Source organism: Fundulus heteroclitus, chromosome 12, assembly GCF_011125445.2.
Source record: "Fundulus heteroclitus isolate FHET01 chromosome 12, MU-UCD_Fhet_4.1, whole genome shotgun sequence".
Classification (NCBI taxonomy): domain Eukaryota; kingdom Metazoa; phylum Chordata; class Actinopteri; order Cyprinodontiformes; family Fundulidae; genus Fundulus; species Fundulus heteroclitus.
Window position 1 is genome coordinate 24,273,630 of NC_046372.1, and position 24,554 is coordinate 24,298,183.

The following is a 24,554-nucleotide window of genomic DNA, read 5'->3' on the forward strand; positions in this document are numbered from 1 at the left end:
ATATCGACCAATTAGATTTCTGTTTTATTAAAAGTTTTTATTTCTTCCCTATGTCGTCCAGCCCTAGTTAAACCCAGAGGAAACAGAATGTCGGGGGATTAGTAATCATTAATTAACAGAGACACTGATTTAAATAAAGTAGAAATTTCAGGAAAAATGCTTTAGTTCTATTTTATCGGACTTTTTAAAGGTACCAAAAACTTTAGTGATTTTCTCTCATTATGCAGGATTAATTTTTAACCCACACCACATCGCTGTCCTCAGGCTAACGGTTGAGTCGATCATGCTGCTGCGATAAAAGACAAATTAATTTAAAGGTTTTTCACACATCTTTGCTCGGCGCGCTAATAAACTTGCACTGAAAATACCGCCTCTGGTCACTGGTTACTGCTCGTCTATGTAAATTAGCTCCAGATGTCCTGCAGCAAACTGTGAGCCGATCACTTTTTAACGCCGGCCTTAGATTTACGTTTTCTGCTGGCAGATCTGCTCTACGTCCCGCGCCGATCGGGGAGCTTCCCAACACGGAAAACGTTAAAGAAACGGATTAATCCGGCGCAGCATCCGACAAAATAATAATAGCGTTTTTTTTTGGCAAAGAAGGAAAGTTGCACCGCAGTTTCTTTTTTGATTTATTAAAAATGGACAAAGACGTAGGAAGAATTATACAACATCGTGTACGTGTGCAAGAACAAACATCACCTGTGCTTGTCCAGAAATGTCAGAACCACATTTTATCCGTGTAGTTTTAGTCGGAAAACAAAAGTCGTTAGTGTGAGAGGTACCTCAAAGCCCTGAGTTATAACTTCCATAAAGGGCTTTTAGTTCGGATCTTTGTTCTACATTCTGCTCAGGAGTCGCTAACCGGCACCGGTAAACCGCCGTCACCCCCAGTAAAGACAGATTATCACTCGTTGGACGAACCTTTGGCCAATCAGAGGATGAGTTGAACCACCCCCCACTCCAAAAAAACGAACTAAATAAAAAAAAAAAAGGAGATTAATCAGAGAATTATCAGTAAATATCAAATATATTTTAAGTCTCACGCAAAAAACAAAGAGTACGGGACGAACCGGTGTTCAGCTGAGAGAGTGAAGTTTGCATCACTGGTAAAATGAGGGGAAAACCCCAGATTATCAAAATAAATACTTCTATCTGGGAGGGGGGGGGGCAGCTAGTTTACATTAATGCAGCACTAAGAGGCATCATTCGAGGGGAGATTTACCGGCTGACGTGACAAAAACAAACCAGAGATTATAATCCCAAAAGTGACGGTAAAATCCCAGAAACACACAGATTATGCAGATGAGAACCCCCCCCCCCCCCCCCCCCCCCCCGCCTGAAAACGATGCATTAGCGAGACGAGATGTGCCGAGGTTTTACATTCCGCCTCCCACATGTCGGGTGCTACTTATAAAAACAACGTTTGAACATTTTCTATCTTAAAAACCCTTGACCATACCTCAAATTTTATTAAATTACATATTTTGGCATTTCTTGGCTCATGAATTTTTAGATATGCACCAAAAAAAAAAAAAAAAGTTACAACACACCGGATAAACTTGTGCAACTCATAGAAACAAATCTGTTTTATAAACTGAATATATAGCCCAAAAAAAAAAAAAACAACAACAAAAAACAAGCGAACAATTTTGGGTTTTTACTGTTAAACTACTAAAGTGTGTGAAAAAGTAAAAAAAAAAAAAAAAACTGGATCAAATGTCGGTTCTGTGGTAAATCTATCTTAAAAGTCGTAAATCTGCCGAGCTTTCATGATCGAATCTAAGGCAAAACGCTGGAAGTCACTGGAACAGCTTCATCCCAAGCCCAATTTTTTTTTTTTGGTATCAAGCTTCGATTAAAGGGAGAAAATAAACCAAAACACAGCGTGCAAAAAAAACAAAAACAAAAAGAAAAAGTATGAAAAGGAGGAAACAAAACGGCAAATACTTCACTCCCTCTGGGCGACTCCGGACACGCGGGGGGGGGGGGGCCGGTGAACTGTACAGGGTCCTGTAGAAAGCTTGGGGCAGTGTTTAAAATCTGGGCGGGTGAGGTCAGAGGTCAGAGGAGTGGGCGGGGCCTCCGGCAGGCTGCACTACCTGTGGACGGGCAGGTGCAGCCCGTTGAGGGGGTTGAGCGGGTGGGGCGGGGGCGGGTGCAGTTCCAGCTGGGCCAGCAGGGAGAAGTGGTCCGAGGGGATGTGCGGGTGGGGGCAGCCGGTGATGTTGTTGTCCGCCAGCCACTGGCTGTCCAGCGGGCCCAGGACGCCCAGAGCGCTCATGTGCGTCCTGGAGAAGAAGATGTAGTCGATGACGCCCTGCGGACACAGAGACACAGCTTCAGAACCCGGCCGACATCTGCAAAGACGGATGAGGATCTCCCAAACTAGGGCTGAACAATTAATCGCATTTCCAATATAATCGTGAAAAAATAAAACGCAATTTCCAAATCACAGAGTCTGCAATTTTTGGCTATGTAACAATTAGGGAATTAGACACGTCCATTAAGTGTTGGTAAAATGTTTAAAGTGGGTTTGCTTCACATGGAAGGGAAGACAGTTGCAGCAGTGAGATAATCTAACTTTATTACTTGTTTTAGAGTTTATATAATCATACATAGCATTAAGTACAGGTCAATCAGTTTAATACATAGACTTGCTTGTTGGTTGCACTTTATGTTCAACAAGGATTGATGTCCAAATCAACTAAAAACTGTTCTCTTGAATAATATTCTGATTAATAGAAACATTAAAAGTTCTTGTTTTAAATAGTCCTTGTTTACAAACATCTTTATTTAGAGGCCATTTCTGTTGCTTGTGGTTAATGCAGAGAAAAGTCAAAATTGCAATTTTGGTTGAAATATATTGTAGGCAGAACGTAATCATTTCTGCTCTGAGTTTAGATGCTGTGGGTCTATGTGCTGCAAATAAAATAAATCATTCTTTAATGATTTTCTCTGTAAGTAGAGCTGAAACAAAATGTTCGGCTCTCATTAACAAGGAGCGAACCTCAGACGGCTTTGAACCCCGTAAATAAAAAAAGCGGTTAAATCTAATCAGGGGCAACCTTTGGCGTTACATTAAAACCCAGTTTTCTGTTTTAGGTTAACTTTCCCCTTTAAGTGTCCGCTGATTCTGTTTGGCTCTGCGTGCGCTGACCTTTGACCCGGTTCTGGAGACGGCCGAACTCTGGGCAGCAGCCAATGGATGAGCGGATGTGGAGCATTGGAGATCGGAGACAGCCTTTTTTAACGAAACGACGAGAACTTGTGATGAAAACTAAACCCAGAGCGAGAAATCGAGCTGCAAAGGATGATTTAACGACTCGGTTTCTGTCGCTGCTCAGAACGGAGATGAACCGGTGGACGCGAAATATTACAAAAACCACAAAGTTGTGTCAAAGTCGGCGTGCGTGACTCATTCCAAGGCAGGACCGAAATGTCACAGAGCACCAAAACTAGGAGGCGAGTCGAGATTCAAAGGCTTCACCACCAACGCGTAAAAAAAAAAAGAAAAAAAAAAGCTTTATGTGTCGCGTCTGACAGCAACGTGAAAACGGCGCTGCCTTGCTAAAAGGTTCCTTCCTCACTATTTTCAGCGATGAAAAGTTTTTCCACACGCATGACTGAGACCGACGGCGGATCCTGCAGAGGATGTGCTGTGTTCTTTGTTTTGTTTTTTGGGTTTTCCACTCTGTTATGATTATTTAAGATCATTTAACCGGAACCGGGACGTTTTTTTTTTCTTTCCAGTAATATGTGCATTTGAAATGGTTTGTTTGTATATATTCAAAGTGGGGACAATTTACAGTAAGAATGAAAGATGCAACATCTGCTTGGGTTACAAGACGGTACGGAGAAGTTTCTAAATACCTTCACTTTTCTTAAAATCTTAAACTTTTAGTGTTTCCTACCATGTAATGTTTATATAACAGTTTTTTCTTTATATTTTCCTTCCAAGCTCCAGGTCTTTGTCACTTTCCTTTGACAGGAGTTGCTTGTTCTTCTATTTTTAGTTCCTAACCCTGTTTCTTTTACTTCATTTTGCCAAAACCAAACAAAAAAAAAAAAAATGTAAATCTGGATTCAGCGTCTGAGTAAACCTGAATTCTTTCAACAAAAATCAACTAAATGTTCACACTTTTGCTAGGTCACAACCACAAATCTCAAAGTATTTTAATGATCAGCTCAAAGTAGAGCTTGAATCTGGATAGAACAGAAAATACAACAGTTTTACTTCCACTTACGAGTTTTACGAAACCACATATATTTTTTTGCTTTGACTTGAGAGCTAAACTTTGGCCTCTGAGCCAGCTTTAGACCTCCCACCACTAGAGGGCGGCACTGTGAACGCTGCAGCAAAGCAGCTACAGACGCAGCAGTTCTCTCTACAGGAAACTTGGGAATGTGGGAGAAATTTTTCAGGCTTTATTTAAAGGAAAAAAGTTGCAACTTAATGCGTGCTGATGCCTTTTAACGATAATTGTTCAACTGATTTCAGAGAAACTGTAAATGTAAATATTGAATATTATATCAGTGTGTTCTGTAAATAGGCTGGAGTTTTTTTTTCCACTGTAATAGTTTTTTCCCCTTTGTTCAATATTTACTCTGGTATTTCTATTTCCTCTTATCTTCTACTCTTGGTGTTTCTTTCGAGCCAACTTTAGATACTAGTGGTTTGCTCTTTTTATTCTTCTTTTTCCCTCATTGCTAATAATTGTCCGCGTGTTTGCTGCTGTCACACATGAATTTCCCCATTTCGGGACAATAAAGGAATTCCTATTCTTATGAAAGGGAGGATGAAACAGAAGAAACTATACAGACTTTAATTGAAAATCCCTGCAGATGAAAGCCGATTGTAAACAGGGTAAAAAAGTGAATAACTTATTCAAGTTCAGCGCTTCTCCTCCACCTAACAGACGACCTTCATGCTGTCTGATCTTCAGAGTAAATGCTACACATATACTGTAGAGCACGTAATAAAACCGGTTTATTTCACTACATTCTCTTGTAATGTATTTTTATATAATATTCTTCATTTATAGATACAGATTAAAGGATTAATTGGATTCAATTTCAATGGTAAAAGTGAGGGAGAGAGGGATGCACCGAAAAGAAAATTTGAGCAAATAACAGATATTTACCAATATACATTTAATAAAGCTGGGCAATATATCCATATTTAAAAAATAATTGGGATTTTTTTATAAACAGACATAAAATGAGACTATATCGTTTATATTGAGATGGTCTGAGCTGCGGTACAATTATACTTTATTTAAAAAAACAAATAATTATCTACAGCCGTTTGTGTTCCATGTAAAATCTGGGATAAAGCTTTGATTATGAGATGCATTTTTATGATTACTTTATGAAAAGAAAAAGATATAAAGATAAATATTGGATGTCTGCATTCAGCCTAGAGGGATCAATAGATAAACGCATATACACAGGCATATTTTACTTGTGCAATCATACATGTTCTTCTCACGTCACTGTGTAAATCAGCTGCTATACTTGAATATTGCATTTTTCTGACTATGGCGTATTATCACTAATTATGCAATGCTTTCTTTTTATTTCTAGCCTGTTAAATTTATTCTTGTCGCTTTGAAAGTTAAAGGAGCTATGAGTAAAATATTTACTGTAAAACCAACCTAAATCATTCTCATTTCTCACCCAGGATGGAAATAACATTCCCTATAAACAATCTCCTCTCCATCAACAATGTCTTAGTCACGTTTTCTCCTTTCAAACCTAAAGGTACGGTCCAGAACTACGTCGGTTCACAATGTAGCCCGTGTTTACTTCCTGGTTCCTGAGCCAATCATAGGAGAGTTCCCAGCACAGATCACACCATTTGGTATTTTATCTTCTCAAAAGAGCAGCAACCAGTAAGAGAAGCAGACCAGAACACAACATCATCCATCTATCCATCCGTTGAGTAAATGGCAGAAAGGCATTGTGTGTTGTTGCAATTTTAACCACTATTAATCATTTAATCACTATTCTTTATTGGTCCTTTAACTTCAAACTAGCTTGTTTTTCCATTTGCTGATCTCTAGTGTGATTCTGTGTGTTTGTGACACTTTTACAGCTGAATTTCCCCCCTGTGGGACTATAACACTGCTGCTATATACAGGGTTCCCACACCTTGGTGAACATCAAATTCAAGGACCTTTCAAGGACTTTCCAGGACCAATTTCCTCAAATTCAAGGACCACACGTGGCGGCATTTACCTTCTGTGACCGCTGAATAGGTTATCATATTTTAATACAATGCAAATTCAATAAAAGACTAAACGGCATAGAAGTTGTTGGGTCAGAAGCAATACAAGAAAGTGGACTTAATTTATAGCCTACATTGATATTGATCATATTCATAGCCTACATTTATATCCACAGTACATGGCTATGCCATACTACATTACATATAAGATGTACATTAGCCTACCGTTTCATGGAATTTTATGGAAAAAAGTGCAGCATTGAGATGTTCAGAATTATATCAATTTGTTTCACTTACTTTCATCTTTGATTAAGCTAGTTTTTGACTTTGACTCTGAAAAGTCGCTAAATATAGAGACAAAGTCGCTGAGTTGGCAACACTGCGTAAATGTAACCTATTGGACGCTCGTAGGCCTAAACCGTAGCCTAGCAACTAACGAAGAAGAGCGAACGTACTTTTGCAAATTAAAAGATTGTGGAATCAACATAATTTTAAAAGATAGTGTGGTAGTAAAATAATGACATGAGTCGTCATCCGTGTGAACTTTCAACCCCACAAAAAAAAATTCAAGGAATTTCAAGGACCTTGAATTAATTTTTTTAGATTCACAAACTTTCAAGGATTTTAAGGACCCGTGGGAACCCTGAATACAACATCGCTGCTCTACGTCAGTCAACGGGTCCCAATCCTACGCTGCATCACTATCATGCCAAACACCACACGACCAGGCCCAGGCGCTGCTAGCCGCGCTGGCGACCACTAAAGAGCGTCTCCAGATGTTTGCACATGTGACAACCAGCCACCATCAGAACGGCCATCCTACTGAGCCGCCAGCACCGGGGAGGAGCAGCTTTCTACCTTGAAGTCGTAGGTGTAGTTGGTGTAAGGCATCAGGTTGCTGTCGTAGGCGCTCTTCAGCTGGAAGCTGTGGGTGATGCTCCCGTCCGAGTTGCCGTTCTTGCCGTTGCAGTTGAAGTTGGTCAGACACTCGCTGTAGCGCAGCTCCTTGAAGTCCTTGTGGTTTTCGGCCACGCCGCCGTCGCTCAGGTACTCCACCACACCTGCACGCAAGAACATGCCGCATTAACCCAGGAAAAAGAAAAACATGCGGTTTCTGTTCGATTCAGAGGGAAAACGGTGAATCTGCACGAGAATCGTCGTTAGATGTAGGGATGCATGATATTTATCTGACCGTTAAAATATCAGCCGATTTGGTGGAATTTTTTATCGGCCCGATCAGTACATTTTTCCGATAAAAATAGGTGATAAATTAATTAAATGTGGTGGAATTTTATTCAGGCAGAGACCTGTGGATTTGGCGTTCCACCTCATTTTTGAGGATCCACTTTTATTGACTTTATTGAATTTTTGGAACCGAGGCGGACCTGCATATGGTACTACATATAATTTCATGTTTGAAAATTATTTGACTTGACTCCACAAATACCTTTGCAGATAGTCTTCAGAACATTTAAGAAGTTGCACTTTTTTCTTTGACCTTTGCTGTGGTTATTTTTGAGGGTGCACTTTATTTTTTGACTTTGACACGAATGCCTTTGCGATTAAGCCGTAGATCTGTTCGGTAATTTTCAAGGGATGCACTTTGTATTCTGAATTGATTAGTGCCTTTTGTTATTTAAAGCAAATTACAACTTTTTTGTGTGTGATGGCATAAAAAAAAGAAACATTTGAAGAGCCAAAACGTTTTGTTTGCTGTTATAGATAAGAGTTACTACATAATTAGTTTTTCATAGCTGCATCCAGCACACGCTGCAGATTATGCAAAAACTATATTGAATATTAACTTATCGTATCGGTCATGAAAAGCAGAAAATTATCTTTTTTAATTTTTATATCGTGCATCACCAGTTAGATTCCAGATTCCAATTATTTTAACAGCATAAAAGAAACCAAGGCCCTGTTGACCAAAAGACGGAGTCCTACCGGAGTCAGGCAGTGAGTTGAGGTCAGCGCAGAGGACGATGGGGATGGACGACGGGTCAGAAGTCGGCGAGCCCGTCGTGACGGAGCCCGAGGCTCTCTCAGCGATGCTCTTCAGCTCCGACAGAAACATCATGGTTTGGATCAACTTCACGTCCGAGTACTCCGGGTCCCAGTGCATGTGGGCGTTGGCCACCAGGAGGAGCTGCCTCTCCTGAGGGGGCTTCATGCCTGCAGAGGAGCCGGCAGAGCCAGGATTACAGCATGAGCAGCATTAAATCAGACCAAAGACTTCTGCAGTTCATCACACATCAATTTATATATATAAAAAACATGAATCCAGCAATAACAGCGTCTAATGAGAATAAAATGGGTTACATTTCCCTAATATATTTCTAACGTGGCCTGTTTGGTGCAATGAAGCCTTAGAAACTCTGTGAGCTCAGGACTGTAGATAAACAGAGGAAATAAAATAACTGACTGTAAATCACCGTGACGTAAATAGAGTAAAAACAAGAAAATTGGGGGTAAAACTGAGCATCAAATGCATAAAATCTGGATAAGATCTAAAAAGCAGATGGACTGTGACAAAACATCAGCAGAAACCCCCTTTATTAAAGGCTCTTTAAGCCTGTAAAGCTCCATTAAACAGAATATTGTTCACTTGGTGATAAATCAGTTGTGACACCTTGTGGAAACAACGAGTACTGCAACTATTGTTGATTTTCTTTTTTTCTTCTGTTCTGCACATGAACTTCCCATTTGCTTGGCCGTTTGTTCACACACTGCAAAGAGGAACTAAAAGTAAGTAAAATATTCTTGTAGAGAGTGTATTTGTCCTTGATTTGAGCAGGTAAATAAGATTATCTACCAGTGAAATGAACTTAAAATTGGAACAACTCATCTCCATCATCTTATTTAAAGTAAATATATCTAATTAACCTATTTTAGGGATAAAAACTCATTCCGTCGGCAGATTATCTTATTTAGCTGCTCAAATCAAAGACAAATACGCTAATTTCTAGTTTATTTTACTTCTTTTAGTTCCCTTCTCGCATTAATCGGGTGTAATTGACGCACCAGGCTGCAACACATCGGGTCACATGATTCCAGGACATTATTTCTCTCAGTCTGCAGAACCGACGGTTCCCTCGGGGGATCTTACCAGCGGAGAACAAGTCCTTATTGACCTCCAGCAGCACGGCCACGCCGATGTTGTCTTTGGTCATCACTCTGTTCAGCATCACCTCTGAGCCCTCAGAGTTGGCCATGGCCACCTGATTGAACTCCACGGTGTGTTTCTGGACCAGAGTGAACCTGCAGACGTCAGTAATGTCCGGTTAGCTCACGGCCGACTCCCACGTTCCATCGGGTGGAGCTTCGCCAAACGACGCGCCGAGACTCACTTTTCGGTCTTGAAGAACACCGCGCAGCCGTCCACGTGTTTCCGCTCCTGCTCGGAAACCAGTTTGGCACGTGATTTGGGACAGAAGTAGCCGTCGTAGCCGCGGTCCTTTAGCGTCTCCAGGAACAGCGTGTAGTACTGCTCAGTCTCCACCTCCTGCAGAAACACACGAGACGGGCTTTCAAAGAACAGGCCGCACAGCGTTGGACTCAATACCGCGCCCTCAAAGCACCGCGGCTTAGATTCAACATTCAGACGTGGTGAAAAGCTGCAATAGTGAGGCGGAGAACGAGTCGAGGCAAACGTATTATTTAACTCTTTCATATACGTTCCAGCTCTCACCGACGGTCTGAATGAAGGCCAAAAGAACTAAACACACTGCAAAAAAGGATCTAAAAATAAGTAAAATGTTCTTCAAATTTGTGTTTTTGTCCTAGATTTGAGCAGGTAAATAAGATTATCTGCCAATGGAATGAGTATTTTGACCCCTAAAATAAGATAATTAGATATACTGCACTTGAAGATGATGGAGATGGATTGTTCCTATTTTAGGTGCAAAAGTCTTATTCCATTGGCAGATCATCTTATTTACCTGCTCAAATCAAGGACAGATACACTAATTTTAAGAAAATATTACTTTGTTTTAGTTCCGTTTTTGCAGTGCACCGGGTACGAGCAGCAGAAATGAGCATGCATACTGTGAGAAGTTGTGAGCAGAGCTGCTGGTGCTCGGCCAGATATAAAGGAGCAAATCACGGGGCCTCCTGGACGCCTTCAGTCATGTCGGACGGTGAGGAAACTCCGGGGCGGATCCAGAGTTCCCCGAAAGGGGAAATTATATCGCTTCCAATTTGGAAACATCTCTGGATCCTCTAGAAAGATCTGGGTTAAGAATCCGTTTCCCTCCTGGATCTGTTGCCTCTCGGACACGATAACAAACAGAGGGAAGAAGCCGGGCGGGTAGATGGATATAAATAATCTGTTTATACGTCCTCATTAAGAGGTTCTCAGCATGAAAACGCGAGCCGGTCTCTCTGGGTCAGTGAGTCTTTGTCTCAGGTGGAGGAATGCCAACCATCACGGAGAACAAGCTTGCCGTCCCAGAGGTCTCAAGTAATTAATCCACCCATCATCAAGATGGATGGACAGCTACTGTGTAAACCAACGGTAACAAAAGCAGACAAATGTTTTTTTTTTATTGGACTAAAAGTTTATTTTAATCCGTTTCTTCCATCCTGCATCTTGTTTCCTGCAGGGATTTACGTCTTTCTGGCATTAAAAGCCTAAATATGCCTAAACTTATTTTCAGATCTGACATTATGGACCAAAACCAAACTAACTGGGACAGCCGTGTAGATAATCTGTAGCTCTACGTTCTGATCACCATCAATCTGGGACGGCCCCATTTGAATCCGTTTGGGGAAAGGAGGGAATTTCAGTAGAACTCTCTGAGCTGATTGGGCGAAGCGACATCTAGCACCCGCCGACCAAAGGTTGGTTTTAACCAATCACGGTATCAAATTAAAACCTAAGCAGCAGGGCGCCATGAGAAACCACAACAAGGTAAGATAGTCAAGACATTTCTGGTCGTTCTTTCAAAGAAGAAATGTTGAATTCAGACCAAACAGAAGTGATACCAGCAGCTAAGAGTGTGTCCTCCTGCTCTGCCATGTTTATGTTGGTCCGGCTGTCGACTCAGCCGCTCTTGCTTTTGTCGCAATGTCCCGCCTTAAACCTCCATACTGAAACGTGATTGGCCCCAACCGTTTTTGGTTCTCTTGTGTTTGTGGACGCACAAAAATCATGAGACTCAGTCTTACAGGCGAGTTTACAAACTTTACCTGCAGGCTGATGATGTCGGCGTCACAGCCGGTGATTTCCTCCATGATGCCCTTCTTCCGGTACTCCCAGTTCAAGGCCCAGGACGGACAGTAGCCGTACAGCTGCCGCGTGGCGTACTTGTCGCACAGAACGTTGTAGCACATGACTGTGAATGCAGCTGCAAGGGAGGGGACAATAACATTCAATCACGCAGAATGGAAAAACCTACAATCGGTAGTCTAAAAGCTAACAGTTTCTGGGTAATTTTCAGAACGACTGCTGTAATTTATTAAAAAAGAAAACTATTAAAGTGAGAGCCACTAGAATTGACAAAGACTCCTGGATAGATGTCGAAACGACTTCAGAAAGAAGTGAACGAAAGTCCGGTTGGCTCCGATTTAAGCCTGTTTGCTGTTGCGATGACCCGGATAACTGAGGATTGAGGGTACAAATCACTCATTCATCACTACTTTATATTCCCAGGTCAACTGGCATCATTATCAATCCAACTCCCAGTTTTGATCCTTGAGGCAGACACCCCGTCTACTTTTAAGACTAATCTTAAAACTTTCCTTTTTGACAAAGCTTCTAGTCAGAGTGTCTCATGTTACCCTGAGCTACCTCTATAGTTATGCTGCTATAGGCTTAGGCTGCTGGAGGACATCAGGGTCTATTTCTCTCTGCTGAGTTCTCCTACTGCTCTCCAATCTGCATTGTTTGTTGTTATTTCATCTTTCAACTTTTTGTTCTCTGTCATTTTTCTCTTCATAGAAGGTACACCTGGTCTGGCGTTCTGTTAGCTGTGACATCATCAGGGGAGGCAGATCATCCTCTATTACCATCTAACATAGAAAGTACTCCTGGGTCAATGTGAGCTTCTGTGCTTTCTGTGTCTCTGCTCTGTCTTCTCTAACATAGAAAGTACTCCTGGGTCAATGTGAGCTTCTGTGCTTTCTGTGTCTCTGCTCTGTCTTCTCTAAGCCCCAGTGGGTGGAGGCAGATGAGCGTTCACACTGAGCCTGGTTCTGGTTCTGCTGGAGGTTCTCCTCCCTGTTAAAGGGGAGTTTTCCTCTCCACTGTCGCTTCATGCATGCTCAGTATGAGGGATTGCTGCAAAGCCATCAACAATGCAGACGACTGTCCACTGTGGCTCTACGCTCTTTCAGGAGGAGTGAATGCTGCTTGGAGAGACTTGATGCAACCTGCTGGGTTTCCTTAGAGAGGAAACTTTCTCACCAACCTGGAGGATCTGATGGAGTCTGACTTTGGAAAGAACCTTGAGATATGTATCATAAATTAGCGCTGTATAAATACAATCGAATTGAAAGAGTTGAATTTAACCGTAGCCTCATGCATTGGTCCATTTTACTCTCTAAAGAAACCGTTACCTCCTTCATTATCCTGTATGTCAGACAGACCAGTCACAGAACTCGCTCTCAGGACTTTATCTCCTTCGGCGCTCCATTGATACCATCAGAAATTGAAAAAAAAAAAAAAAACAGAAAAACATTTTCTTTCTCAGCTCCGTGAACCTGAATGTCTCTACAGCCGAATCTGAAACTATCCATGTTGATTCTTCTGGGATGATTTAAATTTATGTAAATACACATTACTTTATCTTATTTAATCTGAGTCCAATCTTGTATTTATCTGTATTATTACCGTGTTTGTAACTTTTTAGTCGTGTTATCAGAACAGCGAGTCGCTGAGCTCTTGGATCGCTCATAAAAAAACTGACCTGTAGGGATCATTTGGTCTCGCTCCTTCAGAGTGATCCACGGTCTTTGGGGGAGCTGCTCCGGGTGAACTGGAAACGGGACAAGGAGAGAGACGATTGGTGCATCACCATGACGGTGCAGGTTCTCACAAACCGGCACCTCGGAGGCTTCCCGTTAAACCGTCGTTTAAATATTAACGGCTTCAGACAGACGAGTTTACCTGCCAGATTGTCGAGCATGAAGTTCAAAAGCTTTCTGGTTCCGTCGGGCTCCTGGTAGAGATTGAGGATGTCTTGGGATAACGGATTTCCTGCAAAACAAACAGGTTTGGAATAAAAGCAGAGATTAATAAATGTCACCATGTACAACAGAATCCTATCGTCCATGTGTAGCTTTAAGGAAAATGAATGAAAGGACAAATAAGAGGGCCGACATCTGAATCGGCCATTGCAGAAAGGAGAAGTCTCACCTTTCAGTCCCAGAGTTTGAAGCTGGAAAAGCCGACCAAGTTCGTAAGGCAGAACTCGTAAAAGATTGTTGTTTAAAAGCAATTCCCTGCAAAAGAGACGACAGCCAAGCATCAGTGTTTGGTCCTCAGCTTGTGTTTCTCCCTCTCACAGATCCTCTCTAAGTCAGGATTTTCCTGGGATGAAGCCTCTGCCACGGTGTGTCTCTGCTCCGTATCGGCGCTGCTGAGGCGTGACGCCCGTCAGATAAACACGCGGCGCTCCATTGGAGGAGGAGGGTTTGATTAGCGAGTCTGAACCTTGTGATTCCTCTGAGCTCTGAGATTGTTCAGAAACTAAATCCTTGAAGAAATGTAAACAAAATCTCGGATGTTCAAACAAATGAAACTGTGTCAGGGCACGGACAAATGAACTTGGAAATTATCAAAGTGGCCTAAAACGGCAGAGAGCTGCTATATTAGAATTTAATTAGAAACTAACCCCATCTTTACAGATCAATAGAAACTGCATAAACTGGTAGTTTGCACTAGAATGTGTTTAGATCAGAAGGATTTTACCATTTTAGGAATCTACTGAACACATTTAACAGAAAAACAACCTTCAGAAAAAACTACAACTTTCTCTTATAATGAAAGAATTACCTCCGACTTTCCAGATTCAGGTCAAATCAAAGTAGTTTTATGGTTTCTCAATGTGTACATTTGGAGATAATTCCTAATATTTATTCTTAAACAATAAGTAAAGTAAGTAAGTAAAAATTTATATAGCACTTTTCTCAGATAAAAATCACAAAGTGCTTCACAGTAAAATACAAATACAAAAAAACAGTATCACACAGTATACAGCAATACTAAACAGCATTTGGTTGCAATGGTTAAATGCTCAAGAATGTCTGTCGTACTTACATACATACATACAGTTGAATTTTTTTTTTTATGTGGCCCTTGGAACGTTTTTTCCTGACCTAAATTCAAGAGGGGAACAAATCTGGCTCTCCAGCACAGATAATAGATTCAGACTGACACAGTTTGTAATTTTCTTTATGGTGAAATTGTGAAATCTTCTTAAAATGTCTTATTAGCCCCATTAGTTAATGAGCAGTTGGACCACAAACATCCAGCAAAGAAAGGGGGAAACTCTGAAGTTTGACCCACAAACTGTAACTATTTACAAGTTTAGATTTTTTAAGATGACTAGTTCTTTTCAGGAGTGATAAAACTGGGATCATTTTATTTTCAAGGTATTTTATTTAGCCTGTTTTATTTCTTGGTATGGAAAAAGAAAAGAAAAAAGAACAGCGAGTTCAGTCTTAGTAAAATAATGGGCACTGAACAGCGCCCCCTGTCTGAAAGGAACTGAACTTTTCCAGGAAAGGCTCGCTCCATGATCCATGCGAGGTAGATCATGACAATAGACAAAATAATAAAATCTATTTTCTATTAAAATCTAGATATGTTGTTTCATTAAAAATGTAATGTTTAATCTACTTTGAACTGGAATATCAGCTATTTAACTTTAATTTGCCTCTCTTTACCTGATTTCAAATCTATTTGCCAAGATTGTTGCTACAGATGAATATTTTAGGATCAATTAATTTAATACATGCCAGGATTAGTTTCTCATTTTCTTTCGTCTCATTGTTTACGCAGGAAATCTGTTCATGTAAATAACATTTCGAACCTTGTTGATTTTGCTCAATTTGTCCCGTGAAGGCTACCGTACTGGTCAGGTCTAGCTCTGAAATGGGTTCCTGGTTCAGTTAAACACGTTTTTGTGTATTTTATTTGTTTATTTGTTTGTTGGGGACCTCGCTGAGAGCTCGGGTTGGTAACAAGATGGTCCAGAACCTGTTCCGGTCGGGTTTTCTGGTTCGGCTCGGTCACACCGTCCTAACCTGGGTCGTAACCCTGGTTCTGTTCCTGCACAACACAGGTGAGCTCCTTTAAACTACCTTTACCTGAACGACGGCATCAAGTTAGCTCCGTTAAATCTGTTCCGCTCCTCTAAGGCAGATAAATGTGAGTTAAGCTGATCTCCTGTTTCCAGGGGCGCTGCTGCTCCCCGTTAGGGACGTGGGTCACCTTTGGTGGCAAGACAAGTTTATCTGGATAACACATTTTAGTACAAGGACACCGCAAAGTGCCTTACGTGATTAAAATATAGGAAAATAAAACGGAAGAAAAGCAAGTAGGAATAAAAAATAAAAAGATAAAACGTAGGAAAATGCAACTAAAAGCAAAAGCGTTTAAAAAACAGTTGAACTACAAACTTAAACTAATGCCTGAACTGGTTCATAGTCACCTGGTGACATGGTGATGTAGATCTGTGTGTCGTCTGCATAGTGATGGTAGCTGATGTTTTTGTTTTTTATTATCTGAGCTGGAGGAGCGTGTAGATATTGAATAGGAGGGACCCCACATGTGATTTTTGTCGTCTCTGATGTAAAGTTACCTACTGACACTAAAAGTCCCTTTAAGTAGGAACCAGTCGACTTATTGAGCGGCTTCTCTTTAAACAGCAAATAAAACTGGCCTCAGCCTAAGCTGTGTTTTTAGATCACAGCACAGCAACAGATGTTAACCAACGTGTTGAAAAGATGAAAAATAAAACGTAAAACTGAAGAATAATGTGTAATCAGTACATCAGGGTGTGACTGCAGGCTGCTTGTTAATGCAGCTGCATTCATTTAGAGGTCAGTAGGAGCAGAAAAGCTCTAGAGACGTTCAGTCCAGCAAGAGATTCTAGGCTGCCAGAAGTATTTCACTCCCCTGCCTTGATTCACATATCAACTTCAGTGACAGAGGTCTGAGATGTATGGTCTATGCAACAATTAATGGATCAGACGCGTCATTTAGGTGTCAGTAACATGTTTAAAGAGGGATTACCTCCATGTGGAAGGCAGGAGAGTTGCAGCAGTGAGATAATCTAATTTTATTATTTGGTTTAGAGTTTATATAATCATACATTTTACCAGAAATTTTCAGGAATCTCACCACAGCATTACGTTCTGGTCAAACTGTTTAATACATAGACGTGTTTGTTGGTAGCACTTTATGTTGAACAAGGATTGATGTCCAACTCAACAAGCTATTTTCTTTATAATAATATTATTCTGATTAATAAAAACAGCTCAGTTTCTTGTTTTAAACAGTCCTTGTTTACAAACATCTTTATCTACAGGCCATTTTTGTTGCTTGTGGGTAATGCAGAGAAAAGTCCAAACTAAAATGGCAGTTTTGATCATTGGTAAAATGTTACATCCCTGGTGTAGAGCGGGACGTTCCGACCTGAGAGAGACCATGTTGCCCAGTTCGGCGGGCAGACTGCGCAGCTTATTGGACGACAGGTTCAGGTAGACCAGGTGGGGCAGCTTGGCGATGTCCGGCGGGATGCGGCTCAGGTTGTTGTCGTTGATGTGTAGCGCGGTCAGGTGCGTAAGCGTCCATAACGAGCTGCTCAGACTCCTCACTCGCCCTGATTAGAGACAAACACAAACAGGGAGACATTAAAAAAGGTGATTCTGTCTAAAAAATGGATTTGTGCATTTGAGTTGCTGCGATAATTCAGAACTGCACACATGCTCTTTAGACCAAGGTGAATTCCCAACACGCTGCACGTCTGAAGAAATGATGGTTATGAAAAGACTGAGACAACAAATGTGAGCTTAGTTCCCGATGTGACAGATAATATTTGACCTTTAGTTTGTGAAATCTCTACAGTCCTAGAGAGGAAATTTGGTCCACTGCAGCAGGAATGACCCAGAAACCTCAGTAGGCGGCTGTTTGTATCTTTGGAAGAACTTTTTCTCAACAAAACTGACAAAAAAAAAAAATGTCATTAAACTATTCAGGCAACATATAAAAAATAGTTTAAAGAAGTGTGGATTCTGTTGCTCGGGTCCTCAGAAAAAACACCATTTGTCCTCCATTTATGGATAAGACGTCCACCTTGTTTATATTCATTCAATCAGAATTCAGTTAAAGACCTTATTTCACACAATAAACTGTAACACAAAGTGTTTTATAGAAGGTTAAACAAGGAAATTAGTCTAAAAATAAAAAAAGATCACAATAAAAAAAATGCTAAACTAAGTAAAATAAATAAATGATAAAACAAAATAAAACGTAGAGCTTAATGAACGCGATAATACGAGCAACAGATAAAAACATTAAATCAACATTAAACAGAATCTGCTTTAGCCATAAATACAGACAAAACCCAACATTACTTTTTTATGAGGAAATCTAAAGTGTTAGTGAAAACTGGATAAAACAATTAATAACTAATATAATTAAAAAACATAAAAATAAAATTTCCTAAAATTAGACAGGCATAAATGAGAAACGAAGGCGTATTTGAGTTGGAATGTTTCCTATTACTATTCTCCCCTGAAATAAAGTGGCTTTTTGGAGGCTCAAACGTTTTAAAACTCACCAAATTATTCCACCAGTTAAAGTGTAACTCATCCTCAAACAGACTTGGGGTGAGATCAGAATAAAACTGACCAATCACTGCCCTTCGGACCGAACGGCAGCGATTGGTTGATTTGGAACCGGCCTGCAGCTCCCATAGAAATTTTTTTAACCTTTTTTTTGTGAAGAAATAATTAGACTTAGACATTTTGTCATTCTGTATGCACAGAGTGTATACAGAACGAAATTTTGTTTGCATACAGCTTGAAAAATCACAGTAAATAATGTATTTACTACTTTCAGGATGGAGAGACCATTTTACCCAGTATAACTAAAGTGTTTCTGAACAGGATTACCAGCTGTAGCTTTATCAACAGAAGATCCTGTATTTTCTACCCTATTTTTAGGCACCAGCTAACATCTATTGCCCTCTTGGTTTTCTTTAAGCTCTCGGTCATCCAGAACATCCTGAGTGCTTCACTAGAAGGGAACCGGACTTCTTCTCTGCCCTGATTCAAACCCAAGAAGCCTTTAGGGTGACGGACGAAACATTTTCAAAAAGAAGAAGAAGAAGAAGAAGAAGAGTGGTCCAGCTGAACTTTCCACTTTTCTTCAGCCCCAGACTTTGAACCCAAAGGGTCCGTTGGGATTCACTGGTTAACTGGAACCAGTGGGAGTCGGCTGGACTAACCAGTTATCTCGAGCTCGTTCCAGTGAGACTTCTTCCCACCAGCCGCATCCTCAGCTGACATGATGGTGTAACATCTGCGGGGATCTGGAGGATCATATTTTTCCTTTGGCATACCTGTTAATCTGAAAAACAAAGAACACGGATTACCGTTTGCATTCGGAGTGAAAAAAAAAAACACCTTAAATTCAAAGGGGGGGTGGGGAGTTGTTCTCTAAGAAAAGAAAAACATCTGCTGGTTCTCTATTATTGCGATGTTGTTGTTTTTCCAGTGACACATGATGACGCATAATGCCTCTTAAACTGAATCACACATCTTGAGGGTGGAAGTGTAACTTTAAACAGCTGCTTTCAGAGACGACCTCCTGCACATATGAAGTCGCACCTCAATCCATTTCATCTAATTTAAGTGAAGCAAGGTCAGTTTGGCCAACGATGAGCCGGTCAACAACCAGAGAAAGGCTTTTTGTTCCAGCAGGAAATTCAACAAGAAACATGCAGAGTCAATGATCCTGAATAATTTTAATCAGATGGTAAGAAAAAAATGTTTAGGGAGTCTAAAACATCACATTTTGCGTTTTGAACCATATTTCACTAAGGCTGCCATTTTATTTGCTTTCTTGTAGCACAGATGTATGAATGTGGAGATGAGAAAACACGACAGAGTTGACAGTCTGATTTTTTTTCTGGTCCTGCTTCCATCATTTAGGGAGGACCTCCAGAGGCACTGCGGTGGTCTCTACCTGCTAAGTATACGCTTAGGCTGCTGGAGGACATCAGGGTCTATTTCTCTCTCTCTGCTGAGTTTTCCTACTGCTCTCCAATCTGCATTGTTGTTGTTATTTCAGCTTTTAACTATTTGTTCTCTGTCATTTTTCTCTTCATAGAAGGTACACCTGGTCTGGTGTTCTGTTAGCTGTGACATCATCAGGGGAGGCAGATCATCCTCTATTACCATCTAACATAGAAAGTACTCCTGGGTCAATGTGAGCTTCTGAGCTTTCTGTGTCTCTGCTCTGTCTTCTCTAACATAGAAAGTACTCCTGGGTCAATGTGAGCTTCTGTGCTTTCTGTGTCTCTGCTCTGTCTTCTCTAAGCCCCAGTGGGTGGAGGCAGATGAGCGTTCACACTGAGCCTGGTTCTGGTTCTGCTGGAGGTTCTCCTCCCTGTTAAAGGGGAGTTTTCCTCTCCACTGTCGCTTCATGCATGCTCAGTATGAGGGATTGCTGCAAAGCCATCAACAATGCAGACGACTGTCCACTGTGGCTCTACGCTCTTTCAGGAGGAGTGAATGCTGCTTGGAGAGACTTGATGCAACCTGCTGGGTTTCCTTAGAGAGGAAACTTTCTCACCAACCTGGAGGATCTGATGGAATCTGACTTTGGAAAGAACCTTGAGATGACGTGCATCATGAATATATGAATAAAATTTAATTGAATTGAACTGGCGGTAGATTGGAGCAGGAAATCATTAGACAAACTGGTGCATTTCCTTCAGTGATGTCTGTGTTATTACAAGGCTAAGATGGAAAGACATCAGCAACGACCACAGAGAAGCAACTGTTGCTTCGTTTATATCAGGGAAAGGTTTTAAGGCCTTTTCAGCCTGTGAACAGAGCGCAAAATGCTCAGAAATCACCCAAGAGCTCTAGCTCAGACACTACACACCTCAGTTTATATGTCAAAAATTATGATTGATCAAAGGATGATTTTAAAAAAAGAACAAGACTAAGGTTAGCAGAGCTGCAGCTGAATGAACTGTGAGCCTTCTAGTCCAGATCAGATCAAAGCAGAGATGGTTGCTCACAAACCAAACACAGAATATCAGGACTGGTGCCTCAGACCGACTTTTAAGCACGGAGGTGGAAGAGTGATGCTTCGGGCTCGCCAGGAGAAAAAGGGAGCCATGAACTCCTCTGCATGCCAACCACTGAGCTATATAATACACTGGAGTGCTGATTTTGCCGAAAAACTGAAGTCACTGGCCGCCATCTTGCTCCTCCCTACTCTCACAGAATCTCATAGGATTTGGTTGCAACAACAAGCAGTTTTCTGGCTGTGTGAAAACGTTTCACAGGTAATTCTACAGTCAGTGGATGTACTAACACTATCAACTACTAGGAAATTAGGTGCTGAAATATTTTACATGTTATTCATATTAAATATATACATATATGTATATATAAGTACGTGTATATGTATATATGTATATATATGTATACACATATGTAAATATATGTTTTTGTATATTGTTATTTATATATTTATAAATGTTATATATATATATTTAAATGAATAAAATGCTAAATATTTCAGCACATGACTTTCTCAGTACTTGATATTTTTAGAACATAACATAAAAGTATATGGCATTTGACATTTTAAAAGTTTTAAGCCCCCCCTGAACATGAGAAAATCCTCGTTATTCGATGCTGTAGCGCACATATTCCTTAGTTACTGGGGGGAAATAGGGAGTACCAATATGGCGGCTGGTGGCTTCAAAGTGACTCGTTCTAACAGACGGCGATTAGCACTCCAGTGTATAATAGAGATCAGTGATGCCAACGCATTTACGAGTGAAACGGCGTGGCTGTGTGACAGCTGAAGCTTGGCCAAAACCTGGTCCGAAACACAGCAGCAAATCTGAAACACAGTGGCCTAGTCCAAGTTCAGACCTTAACGGGATTTAAACACCACGGTGGGAGCTTAAAGAAGGAAGCGAAAAAACAAATGTTAGCAACGCTCTACGACACGAAACAATGGTGGAAAAACGAAGAGTGGGTCTGATTACCTCTACGACGTGAAACACGACTTTCTAATGAGTTATTAGGTAAAGATTGTTCTTATTTTTTGAGTCTGATACAACAGTTTTTGACAATGTGGAGTTGTTGTAAATTTGAGACAAAGCTCTCAAAACTTTTAATGGCTGATCAGGGTTTTTTTAATTTTGGTTTTTAACATTACCCACTAGTACTGGACGATAATTCAATAACGATATATATATCGATTTGTAGACATAAATCGATGATAGAAAAAAAGGGTAAAAAACAATTCAATAGAATAACAATTTTCCTTCCTCATGCATTCTAGCCATGTAGGTTAATAATACAATCACTAAATCCAACCAACCAATCACAACGCAGACCCAGGAACTAAGCTCCGCCCCCTTTAGGATTAGAGAGCATGCGTTCTTCTTTCCTTTATAAAAACTTGTAGTTTTGGTAAAAAGTTGGTTGAATTATGCGTTGAGTTTGAATCCTAATATATATATATATATATATATATATATATATATATATATATATTGTTCTACATGTTTAAGTTGAGCTTTACACTAAATATGTGTTACTGATAAGTGCTACAAATGTTACAACACTTTTGTTCATATGGCAGCAGAACATTAAAATAAAAGTGCTTTTTACACTACTTTTGAATTCATTCTTGGAGTTTGTAAATACAATGCGATTAATCGCGATTAAATATTTTAATCGTTGCCCAGCCCTAATATTATTATTTATTATTATTCCTTTATTTAACCAGGAAAAGCCCCATTGAGATTAACAATCTCTTTTTCAAGGGAGTCCTGGCCAAGATAGCGGCAAAAGATTACATTACAATTTACATTACAGTTTACAATAACATCAATCTAAATTAGAATTTCATAAAACAGTTACAAACCATAGATCTCATTTCCAAACCTTTGAGCAATCGTTTAAAATGTCCAATCGGAATCAAATCCTTCAACTTCCAGTCTATATATATATATATATATATATATATATATATATATATATATATATATATATATATATATATATATTGAATTTGTTTATAATTATCGATCAATATAATTTCTATTTTATCGATATGTTTTTCCTACATCGTCCAGCCCTATAATAACCAGGCAGTAAAAACTTAGAACTGAAAGGTTTACTTTGGTTTTAACACCTTGCTGTAAACATCCCACCTTGCTCCAAGCAGAACCCAGACGTTTCAGGAGGTGTTCATCAGAAACTGTAGGCTTAGCGTGGCAGAGCACAGGTAAACACACCTGTAGGCAGGAGGAAGTGCTGCAGAACTCCACGCTAGGGCGACATGCAGCAGCAGCAGCAGCAGCAGCATGAGGCTGACCGAGGTGAACAAGTTTGGGAAAGAATTGCATAACCTGTTTACACACCACTGGGTCACAAGCGGCTGCGGGATGACATGTGGCCTGCTGGCGTCTGATCCCAGCACAGCTACACGCAGAAGTGCAGAGAATCCACACTTTCATCAACAACCGTGGGAGGATTTCCACAGGTCCACTCTGAGCCACAGCTCTCCTGCAAACCCACGGAACGTGTCGCCCTGAACCCAGAGGCTCCTATTTTTACAGGCGTCTCTAACCGGGGAATGCCGTCTGCGGAGAGACAGCTGAAGGACGAGTGTCCAAACATAGTAGTGTCAAAAGTAGCCGGACGGGCCCGTCCAGAGGGGGGGGGGGGGGGGGGGTTCGGTTCGGGTGGGCAGCTGTCGCACCTGACACCCGCCCGAACACACCGACAGGAGGGGAGGTCCGATCGCAGCTAACGCGGACGTCGCTTCGGTCCACATGGCGTGAGAAACGCGGCACGCAGCCGCGGGGGACCCCGGGGTTCGCCTCCGAAGCAGGGGGCTGGATTTGTTTGGCTAGCGGCGACTCGGCGCGCGACGCCCGGGCTCGCTGCCCGGGGGACGAGCCGCCGGGAGCGGGAAGCGAACGGGAGGCTCGACGTGAGTCGGAACCGAACCGGGAAGAGCGGCTCCGAGAGACGGCAGACGGAGGCGGGGGGGGCTTACCTTCATTCGGGGGCGGTAGTCGACGGCTTATGGGGGAAATTGGCAGCGACATGCAGACGCGCCTCTTGAACTCCTTCAGACCCTGAACGTGTCGGAAACAGAAGGAAGAACAACAAACGCAGCTTCCGCTCGTCCCCGACGCCCGCAGAGCGCGCGCCTCCAGGGTTGCGCAACATTTCCAGTGTTACCAAATGTGATTAAACTACAGCGATTAGGAAACAAACATATAGGAATTATTATTATTATTATTATTATTATTATTATTATTATTATTATTATTATTATTATTAGTAGTAGTAGTAGTAGTAGTATTGTTGTTGTTATTATTATAAATATTATTATTATTATTATTATTATAGGGTTGTTGTGCAACATTTCTAGTGTTACCAAATGTAATTAAACTTTACAGCAGTTATAAACCAAACATACAGGAATTGTTATTATTACTATAATAATAATAATAATAATAATAATAATAATAATAATAATAATAATAATTATTATTATTATTATTATTATTATTATTATTATTTTTTTTTTATTATTATTATTATTATTAGTAGTAGTAGTAGTAGCAGTAGTAGTAGTAGTAGTAGTAGTAGTAGTATTGTTATTGAGTAATGAGCTATTTATGAGGACAGGCTTACACATGTTTCTTTTGCAAAGTACAATAGTTTGAATGTTTTTGCACAAATCAACTTTTATGTCCTGTCCACATGAAAATACAGTTGTTCTAAAATGGTTGGTGTAATTGTCGGGTCCACAAATAAGCAAACAAACAAACGAATGAAAAAGGTTGTTAGAAACTGAATGACTCCTGTTCAAGAATCAAACCTCCGTCACTGTGAGCTGACAACAATAATTTAGTCCAGATTGTGGCCGTTTTCGTAATTTAGATTTTGAACTTTAGTTGATCAAAGCCGTTGTAGTTTAGTTTATACTTTATCCCATCAAAAACCTTTCAGCTTCTGACCCACAAAATGATGGTAAAAGAGATGTGACCCTGACTTTGAGCAAAAATGCAATGCTTTGTTTTCACAGACACCAGAAAGTTTT

The 24,554-nt window shown here is 40.7% G+C and overlaps 1 protein-coding gene across 1 annotated transcript; it reads right to left on the reverse strand.

Annotated features, from left to right (window-relative positions):
* Window positions 1-586: 586 nt before the first annotated feature.
* On the reverse strand, window positions 587-23,672 carry cnot6l (CCR4-NOT transcription complex, subunit 6-like). Its single transcript, XM_036144333.1, has 12 exons — window positions 23,499-23,672; window positions 18,685-18,806; window positions 16,869-17,055; window positions 13,584-13,669; window positions 13,335-13,424; window positions 13,135-13,203; window positions 11,417-11,574; window positions 9,577-9,731; window positions 9,336-9,487; window positions 8,174-8,401; window positions 7,088-7,290; window positions 587-2,320 (listed from the first exon to the last, which is right to left on the reverse strand). The coding sequence occupies exons 2-12, from the start codon at window positions 18,794-18,796 to the stop codon at window positions 2,099-2,101; spliced, it is 1,662 nt and encodes a 553-aa protein (XP_036000226.1). The 5' UTR covers window positions 18,797-18,806; window positions 23,499-23,672; the 3' UTR covers window positions 587-2,098.
* Window positions 23,673-24,554: the final 882 nt, after the last annotated feature.

Excerpts from the sequence above, each read along its gene's own strand:
- cnot6l (XM_036144333.1), bottom strand. The coding sequence starts at position 18,796 with ATGCCAAAGGAAAAATATGATCCTCCAGATCCCCGCAGATGTTACACC. Across the intron at positions 17,056-18,684 it reads GAACGAGCTCGAGATAACTG|GGCGAGTGAGGAGTCTGAGC; the intron begins GTTAGTCCAGCC and ends GTCTCTAATCAG. Across the intron at positions 11,575-13,134 it reads AGACCAAATGATCCCTACAG|CTGCATTCACAGTCATGTGC; the intron begins GTCAGTTTTTTT and ends CCTCCCTTGCAG.